At 47.3% G+C, this 16,920-nt stretch overlaps 1 protein-coding gene across 7 annotated transcripts in view; it reads left to right on the forward strand.

Annotated features, from left to right (window-relative positions):
- Ptpn3 (protein tyrosine phosphatase non-receptor type 3) overlaps positions 1 to 16,920 on the forward strand; it is a 152,178-nt gene that overhangs the window by 70,631 nt on the left and 64,627 nt on the right. For all 7 annotated transcript variants that reach the window (XM_076934925.1, XM_076934926.1, XM_076934924.1 and 4 more), the window contains 5 exons: positions 4,345 to 4,452; positions 4,527 to 4,569; positions 6,959 to 7,037; positions 11,997 to 12,041; positions 15,423 to 15,475. In XM_076934925.1, coding sequence (XP_076791040.1) covers positions 4,345 to 4,452; positions 4,527 to 4,569; positions 6,959 to 7,037; positions 11,997 to 12,041; positions 15,423 to 15,475 — 328 coding nt within the window. The remainder of the gene's footprint in view (positions 1 to 4,344; positions 4,453 to 4,526; positions 4,570 to 6,958; positions 7,038 to 11,996; positions 12,042 to 15,422; positions 15,476 to 16,920) is intronic.

A 16,920-nucleotide genomic window follows, 5' to 3' on the forward strand; every position in this document is an offset into this window, starting at 1 on the left:
AAAAAAAAAAAAAAATTAGTAGGATAGAAGTGTCCTACTAAAGTGTGAGCCCCCCGAGGACAGGATGGGTGTCCTGGCATAGGACTGGGCACTTAGCTGTGCTCTGTGAGGTGGTGGCAGGAGTCCTAAAGGTCTTGGCTGGGTCCTGCTCAGAGCCCTTGATCTCAGATCTTCACGTAAGCAGCTATGAGAAGCAAGGACAGCAGCTGTCTCAGCTGGCTCCACACCTCGCCACCACCTATGCCCAGGGACTTCTCGTGTCTCTCAGGCCTAATGGCATCAACTCCAGCCCCAAGTCACCTGTGCCCCAGTTTTATGTGCCGAGAAAGAGAAAGGTGGTAGAGGAGCCGGGCTGGATGTGATGGTAAAGGCCTGTAATTTGGCACTTGGGAGGTGGACTCCAGAGGAGCAGAAGTTCGAGGCCAGCCTGGGCCTCAAATCAACGAATTAAATTGGAGAGGGGATGACCAGAAAAGGCCATAGCACTTAAACCTTAACGAAAACTGGCAGACCCCTGCTCTAGCTGCTACTGCTCCCCTGCCCCACCTTCTCCTTTGACAAGGACTCACTGTGTGGTCCTTGCTGGCCTGAACTCACTATATAGACTACGCTGACCTGGAAATTGCAGAGATTTGTCTGTCTCTGCTTACTAAGAGCTAGGGTTAAAGACTTGCGAGGGTTTTACCCAGTCACCTTGTGTTCTCTCTCTGTCTTTCTCTCTCTCTCTCCCCTTCTCCTTCTCCCTTTTCCTCCCTTCCTCCTTCCCTCCCTCCATTTCTGTCTCTGTCTCTTCACCACCATTAGTGATCTTGGTGCAGGCGAAAGACAATTTTCAGTTCTTCCAAACTATGGCCAGGGGAGCTGCCCCACCCTGTGGGTGTGAGAATGTTCTCAGCAGCACACAGACCCAGGTGTGCAGACAGTGGCAGTGATTAGCAGACTTGTTTCCCAGCCTTCCTCCCCTAAGCCCAGCTCTCTTCTTGACCCGTCTCTAAGGCCATACTCTGCTCTTCTGAAGATGGGAGTATTATTTCTTGTATCAAGAAAGAGAAGGGCAAAATAGCTCAGGGAGTGAAGGTGCCTGCCACCAAGCCTGACAAGCCTTGGGACCCACACGGTGAAAGGCCAGTTCACTGGGACGGCATGAGCCCTGGGGGAAGAGAGCCAGAGATAAGTGGAGTCAGAAGGTTCCAAGTAGGGATGGGGTGAGAGGCCAGCTGGAGCCTGGGCACGCTGGCTTCTACATGGGATAATGTAGAGGGCTCTGATTCGAAGCCTGACATGGCCTGACTTAAGAGTCACTCAGTCCGAAGTAGCCAGGGAGGGAGAGGGCTGAGAGATTACAGTAGCAGTCCCTGAGATTCTGGTGCTGGGCAGGGCAGTTTTGAGTGCTTGGCTAGAAGGCGGTACCTGAAAGATAGAGCCAATTGGACCTGTTGGCAGGCTCGCTGTTCTGTTTTTCTGGTCTAGTTTGTCCTCTCTGTATTTCCCGTCCCCAGCTTTATTCATTCATTCATTCATTCATTCATTCATGGTCTCACTGTATAGCTATCCCCTGCTGGCCTGGAATTCAATATGTAGACCAGTCCGGCCTCAAACTCATTGCGATCCACTTGCCTCTGCCTCCAGGATGTTGGGGATGAAAGGTGTGTGCCAGGGCACATGGGATTCTATTTTAATTCCTTTGGGAACTAGAATTGAGCAGAATTGACACCTGAACGTTTCTCTAGTTCAGAGATGAGAGGCTCAGCCCAGCAAGAACACAGGGCTTTGGTGTTGCACAGACTCCAAGTCAGGTGATCATGCAAGCTACTGGTTGATGGTGTGGGTGTGCCAGGCATGGCGCCTCTCAGTGCCTGGTCCTCCATGGCAAGGCCAATGTTGGGTTACTTTGCAGGTGCTCAATGAGTTACAGTTACTAATGATACGTTACATAAACGATATCCCAAAACATGTAAGTAATAATTACAACAAGTGAGAAGATAGCAGGCATGAGGTGTTCAGATCCTCAGCACATATGTAAAAGGGCTGATGGTACTGGGATGGGAAGAGCCCTCAGGCTCACTGAGCAGCCAATGTGGCTGAAAATGTAAACCTCAAGTTCAGTGAGAAATTCTGTCCCAGATATGAGGGGAGATGTGATTGAACATAGCCCAGCATCAACCATTGGTCTTCACACACCCTAGGGGTGAGTGTACCCATAATTGTGCACATAACACACACACACACACACACACACACACACACACACACCTGATAACTTGGGGGAATGGGTAAGCTGGATTGCTTTTAAAAAACCCCTGAGGACTCTCTTGTGATGGATGGTGACAGGTCCAGAGGCCTTCAGGGTGGACAGGTGCTGCCTCCTGAAAATGGCTGAGTTCATACACAACAGACCAGATCCCATGAAGTCACGTGGAAGCAAGCTGCTGCAGGAGTGTGCACATGTTACGTTACCTCATTCTCCCCGACCTGGTCTTTGCGACCCACTTTCTGCACATTATCTGCTCTCAGAAGCTCACAGGAAGAGCCTCTTCTGTACCTATTTCTGACTTGCATTGTCCTGAGTTGAATGGGTTGGGTTCAAAGTATTCCTGGGAGGTCAACCTGTGAAAACAGAATTTGAAATCTCCCAAGTGCTCCATGCCTGTTCTCTGTGCGAGTCTCACGAGTCTCACGGCGTCCCAGCTGTCTTTTGTTTGTGCAGTCAGCTACAGATTGGGTGGGTCCACTAGAAAGATGGGAGGGGTGACACTCCACCCTGTCACCCTACTAAACACAAAAGGGTTTCTTGTCCCTGTTCCCAGGTGTACCCCACTGTCCATGCTGTGTCCTCTAAGAAAACTGTCTACTGTGCCTTGACCGGTTCAAAGCACTTGACAGCATTTTACACTCCATGTTAGTCACCCCTCCTTCAGCCAAGCAAGGAAAGAGGTACTTCCTGTGGCACTGTCCCAGTGCCCACATGGGGCTGCCCCATAAACACTGGTGCAGGCCGCTGAGTCCCTCTCTGGAGTGAAGTGTGGCTAAATGTCCCCACCGGCTTCTCACTTCAGATGACGAGAAGCAGCAGGGCAGATAATCCCACGGGGACACAGGCCAAGTCACTTTGAGGGTATTTTGGACAGCATTCGAGTATTTTTAGCCGTTAGTAGAGAGTTTTCCTCCCTGCACACTCTCTGAGTTCTTCCAGGGGAAGGAGCTGCAGCTGGGCCCCCAGCAGCCAACAGGAGCTGACCTGGGATTAGCATTTGCCGTGGGTAATCCGTAGCAGGTCATGGCGTGTTTGCTGTATAATGTGTGAGTTTTCCAACTTAGAAGTCATTGGAGAACCTTAGCTAAGGATGGAAGTAACCTAAGAAAGCTAAGTTAAGCTCACTCTGTGTGTGTGTGTGTGTGTGTGTGTGTGTGTGTGTGTGTGTGTGTGTGTGTTTGTTCATGTAGAGGCCAGAAGACAACCTGCAATATTATTTCCCACAAGCCTTCAGTCTTTCATTGGCTTGGAGCTTCATGAGTTGGTTAGGTTGACCAGGCTGGCCAGAGGCCAATATTGGGTTTCTTCCTTCATTATTCTTTACTTTATGTTTTTCAACATTCTGTCTGTCTGTCTGTCTGTCTGTCTGTCTACCTATCAATCCATCTATCACCCATCTTATCTAATCCATTTACTTATTTGAGACAGTGTCTCACTGTGTAGCCACAGCTGGTCTAGAACTCCCTATGTAGACCAGGCTGGCTTCACATTCATAGAGATCTGCATGCCTCTGCCTCCTGAGTACAGGGATTGAAAATGTGCATCACCACTAAGATATATTTTTATTTTCCTGTTTCCGTGTTAATAGTGTACATGCAATCAGAGGCCAGAAGAGGGCGTTATTAGGCCCCCTGTAGCTGGTGTTACAGGTGTGAGCAAGTCTTCTGCAAGTTCTGGAAGCATTCAACCACGGAGTCTTCTCTCTAGCCCCTGCCTTAGTTTTTTGAGTGATCTCACTGAACCTGAAGCTTCCATATTTAGCTAGAGTACTTGTCCAGCAAGTTCCAGGGTTGTGTCTTCCCCTCTACACACACAGGTTCTCATGCTTGTAAGGCAGGGAGTCCACTGATCTTTCTCCTCAGTCCCTTAAATCCAGAGTGTCTGAAAACATATTAATGTAGTTTGTCTTAACCCTACTTCTGTATCCCTCCTTACAGCCTTGTAACTTGAAATTTATTAATGCTTTTGTTACTGTGGGAAGTATTTATTCATAAAATCTCAGAAAATTTTACTTTCTCTTTTGCCTACTGTCAAAATAATTGTGACTTCTATTTCTTGGTTCATTTTAATACTTGATGGTTTTGATCTAGAAACAAGAGTTGGGCCAGTCGCTTCTGGAGATGGCCTATGGCCACCTGGGCGTGACGGAGAGGGAATACTTTGGCTTGCAACATGGTGACGACCCGGTGGACTCTCCTGTAAGTGCTCACATGTGAGATGTGCTACTTCCCTCCTTGGGTTGGTTTTATAGCTTATTTTTCTCACTCAACAGAGATGGCTTGAAGCAAGCAAACCCCTCAGGAAGCAGCTGAAAGGTGGGTATGCTCTTGCTTCGCTTGGTCATTGGGTGTACGGCAAGCTGTCTTCTCCTTATTGGGGACTTAAGGGGACGGTGGGGTCAGGGTCGGGGAGAGATGCTTCAGAGCAGCCTTGAGGGTGAGGGGAGAGGAGGCGGCTCAGGACAAGGGAGCATTCAGTTATCTTTCTAAGGGAGCACGTGGATGAAGGATAATCTTTCTTAGCCTAGTATAAGAGAGACATAAAAGTGCTGGGGTGATGTCTTAGATGGTAAAAGTGATGGCTGTATAAGCTTAGGGACCTGAGTTCAGATTCCTAGCACTAACTTAAGATGCTGGGTACTGTGGAGCATGCCCATAATCCCAGCGCTGGAGACGAGGGGAATTCCTGGATTTTGCTGGCCAGATTGTCTAGCCAGAAAGTGAGCTCCAGGCTTAGTAAGAGACCCTGTCTCAGAAAATGAAGACGGAGAGCAGTGGAAGACGACACCTGACGTCAGCCTGTGCCCTCATGTGCACATGCAGACACCTGCACACACGCAAATGCACACATAAAGGGAGACCAACACAAACTCTCATAATTTCCAACAGCACAGATGCTGGCTCATCCGTCATGAGTGGGCCTCTATATTGCTGTCAGCTCCCAGTGAGACAGCTACTCCAGCCATGCCCTACCTGTCCCCTGGCCAGCCCTTCGCATCCTGGTTTCCCTCATGGCTCTTGTTGGCCCCATACGTACCTAGTGTCCCAGACTAACTTGACCAGTCTGCAGGACTCTGTCTGAACTACCCTTCAGTCTCCTCTCTCTGTAGTAGATGCTTTTCTCCTTGTCCCTCAGCCCGTCTCCTGCTATTCCTCAGGGCTCCTCAGATACCTCCTGTTACCTGAAGGGAAGTGTTAACTCTCCCCTCCCATCTCATTTCTTTGCCCCTGTGGCTGAGGTCTCCTCACAGTGAGGTGCTTTAACTGCCTCTCAGGATTGTTCTGCTCAGCTCCAAACCCTTGGACACACAGGAGGTGGCCAGTCGTGAGAGGCAACTGTTTGTCATCCTCTCTCTGGCTTATTCTTGCAGCAGACACATCCCCAGTGCTCAAACCAAGGCAAAGCACTGTGCTGAGCCTGGGAAATTTAGTCCAAACCACATTTGAACCCTGCTATCGTGGTCAAGTGTAGAAGTAGAAAAGAGGAATTCCGTGATAGTACTCTGTACACGCACGCACATGGACACAGACACACACACACTCAGACGCCCTCACACACACTCACGCTCTGAATCCACAGAAGAAACAAGAAAAACAGAGAGACCTTGCCTGGGACACCAAAGTAACAGTGATGGAAAGGGGAAGACTGAGGAGGTAAGACAAAGGCAGGCCGAGGAAAAACTTTGCTACAGAGCTAGCGCCACCCACTGGCAGCTAGGTGTGTATACAGAGGCACACACCTACCATTAAAGATTCTTTTGGTGCCAGCCCAGAGTTGACAAAGGAAGGAACTGAGAGATTTGGGGGATGTGGGGGAGGTGTAGAGCCAAGATGAGCAAGGCAGAAGGCAAGATAAACAGAAGGATCAGCCAGCTGGGCAGCCCACAGAAGGACTTGGATTTCGGAGAGCCCGAAAGTGCTACCTGAGCCAGTAGACAGGACCTTGGCATATTTACCAAGAAGTCAAAAGGTCTCCCCATGTCTTGGCAACATGTCTTGATCTTCCAATGCCCGAACCCTAACTGGTCTGATCTTGTATCAGACACATGGCTAGTTTTAGCCACAAGCAAACTGGCACTTGGTTTTCGGAGTGACTTCTGTGGCGTCCAGGATCCTGGTGACTATTTTAATACGCTCTGAACTGAAATCATAAAAATGGTTTCCAGTTTCAACAAGAAAAAAAAAATCCCATCAAGTTAGAAACTTCGGTGCTACCAAAGGTTCTGGTCTTGTCACTGGCTACCTTTTCCAGAGATGTGTTTACATTTCTCCATCTATAAAGCAGGACCACTTAGCATGCAGGTAGCCATGGTGGTGTCAAGGTTCTAGATGCTACCTGGAAATGCTGGGAAAGCATAAGTCACCATGCAAATGTAAGCAGCTGCAGTTCTTTGTGAGTTGTATGTATAGATGCTAATTTAAGACTTTTAAACATTCTTAATACAGATATCATTGTTTGTACGGGCCCTAAGGCAGACATGCAGCCGGAAGTGGGTGGTAGCTATGCTATATGAATACCTTGGGTGTGCCTGGAGACTTCTAAACAGTTAACTTAAACATTCTGGATTTGAAACCGGGGCTTTTACAATGAATAGCTTGTGGTGGAGTGATAAGTATTTCCCTTAGGGAGAGTAGCAGCTCTGTTCATGGACTTTTTTTGTTGTTTAAAGGGAACAACCTAATTTGTTTTTGAAAAATGTTGTAGGAGGTTTCCCCTGTACCCTGCATTTTCGAGTAAGATATTTTATACCTGATCCCAACACACTGCAGCAGGAACAAACCAGGTAATAACCTTTTCCTCTTGACATTCTCTGTCCAGTGTATACAAATTAGTAGCTGCCAAAAATGTACTCTTTGTTTTCTGGCTATGGACAAGTAACTTGATTGGGTATAACCTCGGACCATCATGAAATCAAGTAAAAATTGGATTGAAATTATAATCACAGGTTTGTTTTCAGTTTGTGGCCTACATCCTTCAGCCCCCAGTCTGGTATAATGCATGTGGGCACCCTGTCTCTTCCCTGCCTCTGTCTGGTAAGCATTGTGAATACCAAGGTTGCTAAGTCAATTTTTGTAATGCAGGCCTGGAGTAGAGCAGTCACCCACGGGTTACATAGTATGAAATCTGAGGGGCTGAAATGAAGTACCTTGGGGATGACAAGGCTTAGCTGAAACCAGAACTTTCCACCAGGTCCCCGTTTGCAGGGGTGAGGAAGGAGAATGGGTTCTGGCTGGACCCGGCTTGTCTGCTGGGTGAATCAGCTGGTGTAGGAAGTTTGTGAGGCAGATAAGAGAAGGAAGGCTGTGATAGGAGCTGTTTACCCTGCAGGGCTTGCAGGCTGGGCTGCCTCTGGTTGGTCCTGGCAAGTGGGTTTTCTGGGTGGGGAAACTGGAGTGTGCAGGGTGGGAAGGGTACACTGAGAAAGCTATTACCTCAGGATGGGAAACTGGGCCAGCCGCTTCCCCTGCCTCACAGCCATGCTGAGTCTTTCTTTAGTATCCCTTTGCTGTTCTAAAGGAGGGAAACTGTCTCCCTGGGAAGAAGCCGAAGCTGTTGTTCTAGATTATTGAGTCCCATTTTATCTGAAAATCCTACCAAAGAGATGTCATTAGCTCAGACATAGAATGTTCTCTCAGTTTTTAGTTTCTTCTCTTTTAATGATAATTACACATCGTATTTTAGCTTTTGATATGTTTAAAGGCCAGCTGTTGGTTTATTACTCTGTTTTTCCTGCTTCTGTATGTATTGCTTTTCTCCACAGAGGCAGGCCTTGGGGTGGGACTGCGTTTATCACTTCGGTAAATGTGAAGTCTGTGTCAGGAAGGCCTGGGTGGCTCGTTTGGGAAACCACAGTGCAGTGCTTTGAATCATTTTGGAGCCTACCGTCCACCTTCATCTCTCCTCCCCCCACACATGCACACTCACACACCATATTGCTCTGGACTAGGGACAGTGTGGAGACACTCAACCCAGTATGTCATGTCATAAGTTAACTGACATAAAACTGGTCACATCATCTGTCGCTGTGTGTTTGAAACTACCTCTCTAAAGTTTCCTCAGAACAGTATGAAATAGTTTGGTTGAGGGATGCTTTATAGTTACGTGAAGAGCCGACACAATGATGCACACCTCTAATTGTTACTGGGGAGGCAGAGGCAGGAGGGTCCCTTGAGCACAGAAGTTTTAGGCCAGCCTAAGCAACCTAGCAAGACCCTATCTCAAAAAATCAAGATGACAGCTCACGGACAATGGTCCTCCGTATCTCATCCCTGGGACAATGGAGCCCCAGTTGTGTGGGACCCGGGATGCACGCTCAAGCTTTCAAGTGGAAAGGCTTGAGGGAGATGCTCCAGGGCCAGCCTCATCTCATAGTCCCCTCTAGTGCCCTTCACAGCCATCAGCTTCTACACCCCTTAGGAAAGAAGTGAGACCTGTGAGGTGAGCATCGCTCACTCCAAGTGCATCCAAGGAGCCTCTAAGGAGCCCCCAGGGAAATGTAGAGTGGAGAGAAGCCTTGTGGAGAACTGGGGCCATCTTCCAACCCCCAGAGTAGCTGCAGGGATGGGGAGCAAGTAGGGCTACAATGGGGAGTAGACTTTAGCTGGAGATGGTTATAGACCTAGTAGACAAGTATTTGTTCTAACCTAAGTTACAAGTCAGTTAGGTCTGTCTGTGTTACTCTTCTAAGTCACTGGTTCTAATCTGACATCCACCCCCACTCCATGGCCCACTTCCCACCCTAAGGTACACAGTGGACAGTCAGTCCACTATAACAGTTTCCCCTTGCAGCAGGTACTAGGTATCTCTGACTCCATAGGAACAGGGGCAGCACAGTGCTCTACAGCTGGTGAGCCTCTGGGACGGTTTGATCTTTTTCTTAGTATTGGGCTTGGATTCCTCCCTCCCTCCCTTAATTCACACACTGGGTTGATTTCTGTTTTGTTTTGTTGTTTTATATGAAGGTTTTTTACCAATATTCCTGGCTTATGCTCTAGGTTTGCAGCCTGTCCAAAGAGGACTTTTCTTTGAAGGAAACTTGGCTCTCAAGAGTTCAAAGAAAGGATGCAGTGATGGTGGTGTTGGTTATTTTGTTTCTTATCTAGGAAGGGAGTCAAGTCATTGGAGTTTTTTGTTTTGTTTTTGTCTTTCTGAAGTTGAGGTCTGTTCCATTTTAAGTTCTATTACTGTGGTAAAATATCCTAACCAAAATCAACATAGGGGAAGGAGGAGTTTGTTTCAGCTCACAGTTCGAGATTAAAGTCCAGCACTTTAAGAAAGTGAAGGGAGAAACATGAGGTTGGTTGGTCACATCAACATCCGCAGTGGAGAACACACATGCTCACTTACTTATGTTCAGATCTCACTTCTTAGGGAATGGGGCTGCCCACAATGGGCTGGGTCTTCCCATAGCAATTAACTTAATTAAGGCTGTCCCATAGACGTGCTCACAGGCCAACCAGATGTAGACAGTACCCCATGGAGGCTTTCTTCCTAGGTGATTGACAGTTACCCAGCTCAGGATCTGGATGGAGTACTCTCAAAAGGGGTCAAACATTTCTAAAGTTAGACATGCCGAGTTTCTCCTATTGATAGCTTTCCTTTCTTCTCAAGGGTACTTACATGTCTGTTTATTGTGAGCCTCCACAACTGCTGTTACTGATAAATTTAGATCATCCCGAGCAGCATTCCACTTACTGGCAGTCTCTAATGACAATTTGAGCTCCCTGAAGAAAATGATAAAGCCTCCTAAGTTTGGGACACATTCTGTGATCCTCATTTCTTTACATGTGATTCTGTGGGGTTCGGTCGGATGTGCTCTGCAAAGGACCAGGTAGCATTTGGTGAAGAATCTCCGAATGTATGAACCATGAGGTCTCATTTGTGCCTGTCAGTGAAAGCACAGGTTTTACCAGTGGATCATTTATAACACCACCCCTCTCTTCTTTTCCCCAGTATCCTTCCAGGAGGAGAGAACACTTAATTCTGGTTGAATGTTAGCCCAGATAAACATAGAAACCAACTAGAAAGAACTGGTTATGTTCTCTTAAGTGGAAAAGATGATCCCACTACTGAGTGGGCATGAATTAGCACAAGTATTACATTATTGTGACCAAATTTTTAAACACGAAGCTACTTAAGGGAAGAAGGGCTGGTCTTGGCTTACAATCCTAGAGGCTACCTTCCATCACGGTAGAGGGCGTGGTTGTGTGAGTGTGGGACCGCTGATCACAGTGTACCCACTGTCAGGAAACACAGATGAATACCTGATTGGCTCACATACCCCCTCTTTGACTGGGTCTGGTCCATGAGTTTATGCCTCCCAGATTGAGGGTGGGTCTTCCATCTTCACTTAAACCTTCTGGAAATGCCATCAGATACACCCAGAGGTGTGTTTCCATGGTGATCGTAAATCCAGTCAAGTAGACAAAAAGGTTAACCACTCATGCCCATGTGAATAATACCATCATCAGTGTCCAATGTTCAACACAATACAAAATGGTGGGAATTGTGTCAGAGTTATGATACAGATCCTGAGCTTAGTGATGGCTTCTGCAGCCCACAGAGCTTGTTCTTGTTGCATGTCTGTCCAGGATAAAGGAAGGCGTTTCTTCTGATTGGCAATTCTGACTGTAGAGAGTTTATTGAGGTGTATACTCTTGAGGCCTGCTTAATTTTGTAGTGTGATGTTTTTTATTTGCAAGTTCTTTATCATAGAATTTTCATAAGTTAAAATAGAGATGGTGTTACAGCCTCACAGATTCACTGGGAGGCTGACATGAGGAAGAAAGTCACAGAGTACCAGGCACCCAGGCCCAGACTGCACACAGGAGCTTGCAGTGCTGTTTGAAACATCTAGGTCTCAAAACAGCCAGCTCCATGACCTTTGTCAACCCCAAGGAATATGAGACTGGTTTGTTTAAATTGCCAGAATGATCTCTCCCCCGCCCCAGCACTTCTGAACCATCTGTATTAGCTTTCAGGAGGCTTCCCTTTTGTCATCTTTGGCCAGACCCTGGAATGTCAATCCCGCTTGAATCTGGGTTTTAAAAAAGAGTGGGAGAGAGGAGCCAAGCGTCACATGTATGCCGCGTCCCTAAATATAAATGCCTTCATGGTGCTTCCTGGCCTTACCAGCGCTCTTGATGCTGGCCTCCTTTTCCTCTCTCTGTCCCAGGACAAAGATGCAGCCTGCAGGGCTCAGGGGCCTGGAATAGTTTGCCCCTAGGACAGCTCCAGGCTTTCAAAGCTGTCTCTGATGCTTGCAGGTCCTGCTAACTAGGCTACCACTTTTCCTCCAGCTCCCATGCTTCTTAGGCTCCAAGGAAAAGCCCAGCTGGGTGTTGCACTCCAGCCAACCTGTGATCTTCACAGACTCACTCCCCTCTTAGCAGTTTCACAGAGGAATGGGTGTGTGTGTGTGTGTGTGTGTGTGTGTGTGTGTGTGTAAGTGCCCATGTTTAGAACAGTGGCCTGTGAGTGTGTGGGCAGCTTGTACAGAATGCTGTGGGTCCTTGTGCCTCCTTGAAAGCCCATGCAGCAAGCTGGGGGAGGGGAGCACCCTTAGCTGCTACCCCATTTACCCCCTCAGCCCTCCCTAGCACAGAGGCACCTAGGCAGTTTACAAATAGGTAAAATGGTATTTGCACACACTCTGTTTTTCAAATGTGTGCTTTTGTTGCTCTTGCACGCTCATCGCTCATCGGATTTTGAGCACTTGCTAATGAACACCTTTGTTTTCCAGGCATCTGTATTTCTTACAACTGAAGATGGATGTTTGTGAAGGAAGGTAATGAGAATTTCGAATTCTTCTTTTCCTGTCAGACTAGCCAGATTCCTGGTTTTAATCTAATGAACATGCATTCCTGGCAACAGGATTCAATTTAAACCAAGCCTGTATGTTAGGCTGCTTTCAAGTCCCTCTTGGTTTACAGAGGCTAATGATCGAGAAACTTCATTCAAATTTACCACAATTTTATACAAAACACACAGTGATCTCTTTCTGGTAACAACTTGGGGAATTTTAAAAGGGAAGGAAAGATTCTGAGTGTAAAATAGGCTTAGGTGTAAGTTAGAACCACTTTGGAGACTGTGGTATTTATGGGTGATTTGTCTTCTCTCTGGGAGGAATTGTGTTCAGATGCACCTGCCTGTGAGTCAGCACACTGGGTGTATGTGTCCAGGCCATTTCAGTGCTTGGAAGGTATCTGAGAGTGGCCAGAAACAGAATTAAAATTCCAAGCCCACAAAATACCATCTTCCAAATCCTTATTATCTTTTTTTAAAGTTTTTTTTTAATTTATTATTAGAGATAGAATGGATGAGTGTATATGTGCATATGCATTTGCCCATGTGTACGTGTATTCACAAGAGTATGCATGTGTGGTGCTGGTTCTCTCCTTGCACCTTTACATGGGTTCTAGGGATTGAACTGGACTCACTAAGGCCTTTGCGGCAAACACCCTTACCTGCTAAGCCCTCTTCCCTGCCAGCCCCTTAGCCATTTTTTTTTAACCTCATGAAGAAAATGGCAGCAGGAAAAGGGACCATTTACTTCAATTCTCCACATCCCACTTTCTGTGACTTTAGCTCTACTGTAGAGGGTCACCAGAGGCCATTGGCCTGCTGCATCACAAGGAGGCTGGCAGTTGTGACTCATGACCTGAGGCAGGAAGCCCACGAGGCAAATGAGACCCATATGGGCAGTGGAAATCACAGTTGGCCTAGGGTTTCAGGAGTTCTGCTGCTACATGGCCTAGAAAAGTCTCTGTGGGGTGCTGGGGATAAGCCAGGTTTAGGGTTCGTGGAGAAAGGAGATTTTCCTGGACAGCAAGAAGTCTCCCCCATTCCAGCTGGAAGCCATATATGGTTGACTTGCAGAAAAACAGGGAGAGAAGGGGCTTCTCATGCCCACTGCAGGCGTGTGTCTCACGCCCACTGGACGGAAGAGAGCAGCTGCAGGGTATTAAAGCAGGCTGAAGGTTGTGATAAGACATTCGTCTGGAGGGGCGGTATCCGTGTGCACCAGGACAGACTGGAAAAGACCAGGGCTTCCCTCTGCTACAGTCCTGCCAGCCAGCACCTCCTTAAATGGGCTGGCAGAACAGTTGACTACTTGGTAATCACAGAGTTTAGGATCTTCATGAATTCTGTATATCCCTTCCCCAAGGTAACAGTAGTGCAGCCCTTCTCCAGCACAAACTGTAGACTGGGTGCTGAGGGTTCCTTTTTGGTGAGATAGCTTTATTACACTTCAGGAGAACCCTTTGTTGAAATGCCCAGCCCTCTTGAGCTGTTCTTTGCAATCATGGAAACCCGGTCCAGGGCTCCCTTTTAGGCAGATGCTTTGTTTTTCCATAAATACTGTTCTCGAACCCATTATGAGGCAGGTTCCAGCCTGTGCTGGCCACTAGGCCAGGGCCTCCCCTTCCGCCTTCCCCAATCTCCATACTCTGGTACTACACTGTCCTCCTTTTTGCTTTTCCAAACAAGATGCCCTTTGGAATTTCCAACTAAGTTGGTAGGAACCTGCATCCTGGATTCGATCCCCCCAGAGCCTTGTCATTGTCGTGTCTCCAAGGTGGAGACATGTCTCCACCAGCTCTCCAGCTCCACGGGTGTTGTTGTGAGGATAGCGTTTTCCTTGAGGTATCAGATCTTCTGACTTGTCTGAGTAGTCACTGGTAGCCAGTGCAGTAGGAGCATCTCTTCTCCACAGAGATGGCTCATCCAGGAGAGTCCCCTCACTTGATACCTAGAGGCCTGAACCACAGAGATAAAGAAATGCACACAGTAGCATATGGAATGCTGAGAGGGAGCACAGGCTGGCGTTGTCCACTACTATGTATTTTTGAGCACTAATCATTCTTTGAAAATTTATTTTCTTCAGTCTCCATAGGCTTTTTCTGTCTAGTTTGAGCCTTCATAGCCTGTTTCTAGCCTGTCCCCCAAATCCACTCAGCTGTCCATCCTCTAGCAAAGGCTAAATGTTAAGTGAGGCTCGTCTTAGTAGGAAACTGGTAGCCTGTGTTTATCACCCATTCTGAAGATGCTGTTGCTCAAAACAGGTAGATAACAAGCAACCCTAGGGCACATCCATAGACTCAGAGAGACTCGGATGTCTGCAGGGCCACACAGAGGTACTCGTGGTCATCAGGCCTTCAGACAGGGACTGCTACCTTTAGATGAACCTTCAGAACGATCGGAGTACAGTGGACAGACAGGGAAACTGCTGGGGGCCAACCAGATTACACTGGCAAATGGGATGACTCATGTGGGACTTTCATGGGCTGCCATGGAAACTACATGCTCTCCCAACTTGCCACAGGACTGGAAGACGCTTTTAAAATCTTCTTGTCTCAGAGTGGCTCACTTTCCCAGTCGCTGCCCCTAGCCTTTCCCAGCCCGTTCTCGAGTTCAGCAGTGGCCCTTGCTTCAGATCTGCCCTCAGAACTTGAACAGAACAGAGTCAGGTTTGGATGGAGAAAGGAGAGCAATAAAGACAGGTAGCATCTGAGAACAGGCATTTGGGAGGACTGAGGCAATAAGAACAAATCCAGGCCAAGTCTGGATTTCTAATGGATGACAAGGAGGGAGGCAGAGACGGTTGAATCCTGTCAACCTCAGCAAGGTCAGTGGGTTTAGGAATAGTCAGTAGTTAGTGAATTAAGTAATTTAATAACACAATTACAAATGTTAAAATACAGAATTCCTCCCCCTAGCTCCCTGTGTTTTTCATTTTTATAAGATAGCACCATTCTGGGAAGGGGGTACCTAAGGGTCCTCCAGTCTCTAGGACTCTAGGACGTAGTCAGAGCCCTACAGAAAGTCTCAGGTTTTTGTTAGAAAGATCAGAAGGCTGCAGACTTATCTCAGATTCTATTTTCTCACTTCTCTTACAATGTGAATATGCTGTCCAATACCAGACCATTAAGTTCCTGGTATTGGTGACACATCATTTTAAACCAAAGTTGTGTTTTTTTATTTCCAAAAAAACCCCTCTTTACTGTATTCCGTGTGCCGTTCAAGATTGATTTGTGTCTGAGGTGCCTTTAAGACTCACTCACGTTGCTCGTTAACAGTTAATGGAGAAGAGAAAGCCACGGGCCGCCTGTGATTTATGAGTGTCTGTGGTCCTTCTGACTTAGCTAATTCTTCTTTCTTCTGACAGGTTGACCTGCCCTCTCAACTCAGCAGTGGTTCTAGCATCCTATGCAGTACAGTGTAAGTACTGAGAGAGGTTGACTAGGTGGTGGCTGGCTCATTTCACTGAGCCACACTCTCCTCTTGCTTGGGGAGATCAGATGGACAGTGGTGTGTGGGGGGGGAGGGGGCAGGGGGGGAGGAATGGTGTGGTATTTCCCCCCAGGGAGCTATGAAACAGCAGACAGCAACCAGCTTTTTCCAGAGCCTCTGCCCAGGTATTTGGATCTGGTCTCCGTACAAACCCCGGTGGAACAATATTTATATCCCTCCCCTCCTCTGAACATGGAAACCAAGACCTGGCTAGGTTAAGGAATTTGCTGGAAGGCACTGCTGCTGCTTGCTTGCTACCTATCTAAAATGCTACTGAGAGCTTACAAATTTATATTCAGAGCTTCAGTGTACCTAGTGGGTTATACACTGGTCTGTGACCATTCAGAAGCAGGAGGATTACAAGTTCAAAGTGATCTTCAGCTCCATGGTAACTTCAAGGCCAGGCTGGACTACATGAGGCCCTCCTTTAAAAAAAGACCATATACATACATATATGTATATATCTATACATATATGTATAGATATAATTTGAAGTTTTTATTTAGCCCATTTAAATATTATTTTAATATATAATCAGCATAAAAAAAATGAATGAGCTATGGGGGGTGTTGTTCTGTTTGTTTTGCTTTGCTTTTTAACTAAATCTTTGGGATCCAGTCTTGCTTTTGCAATTTCCACACTTTTCCAGTTGAACAAGCCACACTGGGTAAAGTTTTTCTGACCAAGGGTTTTTTTAAACTCCAGAAGAAATCTCTTCATACTCGGTGTCAGATCCCATGCAAGGTGAAATACCACTTTGCCATTCATTAGCTGTGTGGGGCCTTCCCAGAGTGCCCTGTTAGTTGTATAGAGTCATACAGTTTGGCATAAGACTGAAGAGTCCCCTCTGCCTTTCCAGAAGTCTCCGCCCACAGCATGGCAGATAGCTAAGAAAGTAAGATGATCAAGTCTCAGAGCAGGCGCAGGCCAAATGACCCATTCCTACTGTGGTCTCAGAAGCAAAATGGCAAGAAGGGAAGGAAGGAAGGCAGGCAGGCAGGCAGGCAGGCAGGCAGGAAGGAAGGAAGGAAGGAAGGAAGGAAGGAAACCAGGAAACCAGCCAGACAGGCACACACTTGGGCTACTGAGGAGGCCCCAGGTGTACTTCCTCCCTGAACAACAAGAACAGAAACAAGAGAGATGAAGAACAAGCCTAGCGGGCCCACAGTTTACCTGCCTACTGCATGGAGTAGAGGAAGGAGGATGTTGAGGTGACCCCATGATGTCACACATACAGCAAGCCTCCTCACTGGTAAGACACACTCAGCCTCAGCTCCATCCCACCAGCCTCCTCTTCTCATGATAAAAAGCCCAGAAGAAGTTGTCCTCTGGGACAGATGAATGTGTTGCATCCACTAGGAAGACATGAACCC

This window comes from Arvicanthis niloticus, chromosome 5, assembly GCF_011762505.2.
Source record: "Arvicanthis niloticus isolate mArvNil1 chromosome 5, mArvNil1.pat.X, whole genome shotgun sequence".
NCBI classification, from domain to species: Eukaryota; Metazoa; Chordata; class Mammalia; order Rodentia; family Muridae; genus Arvicanthis; species Arvicanthis niloticus.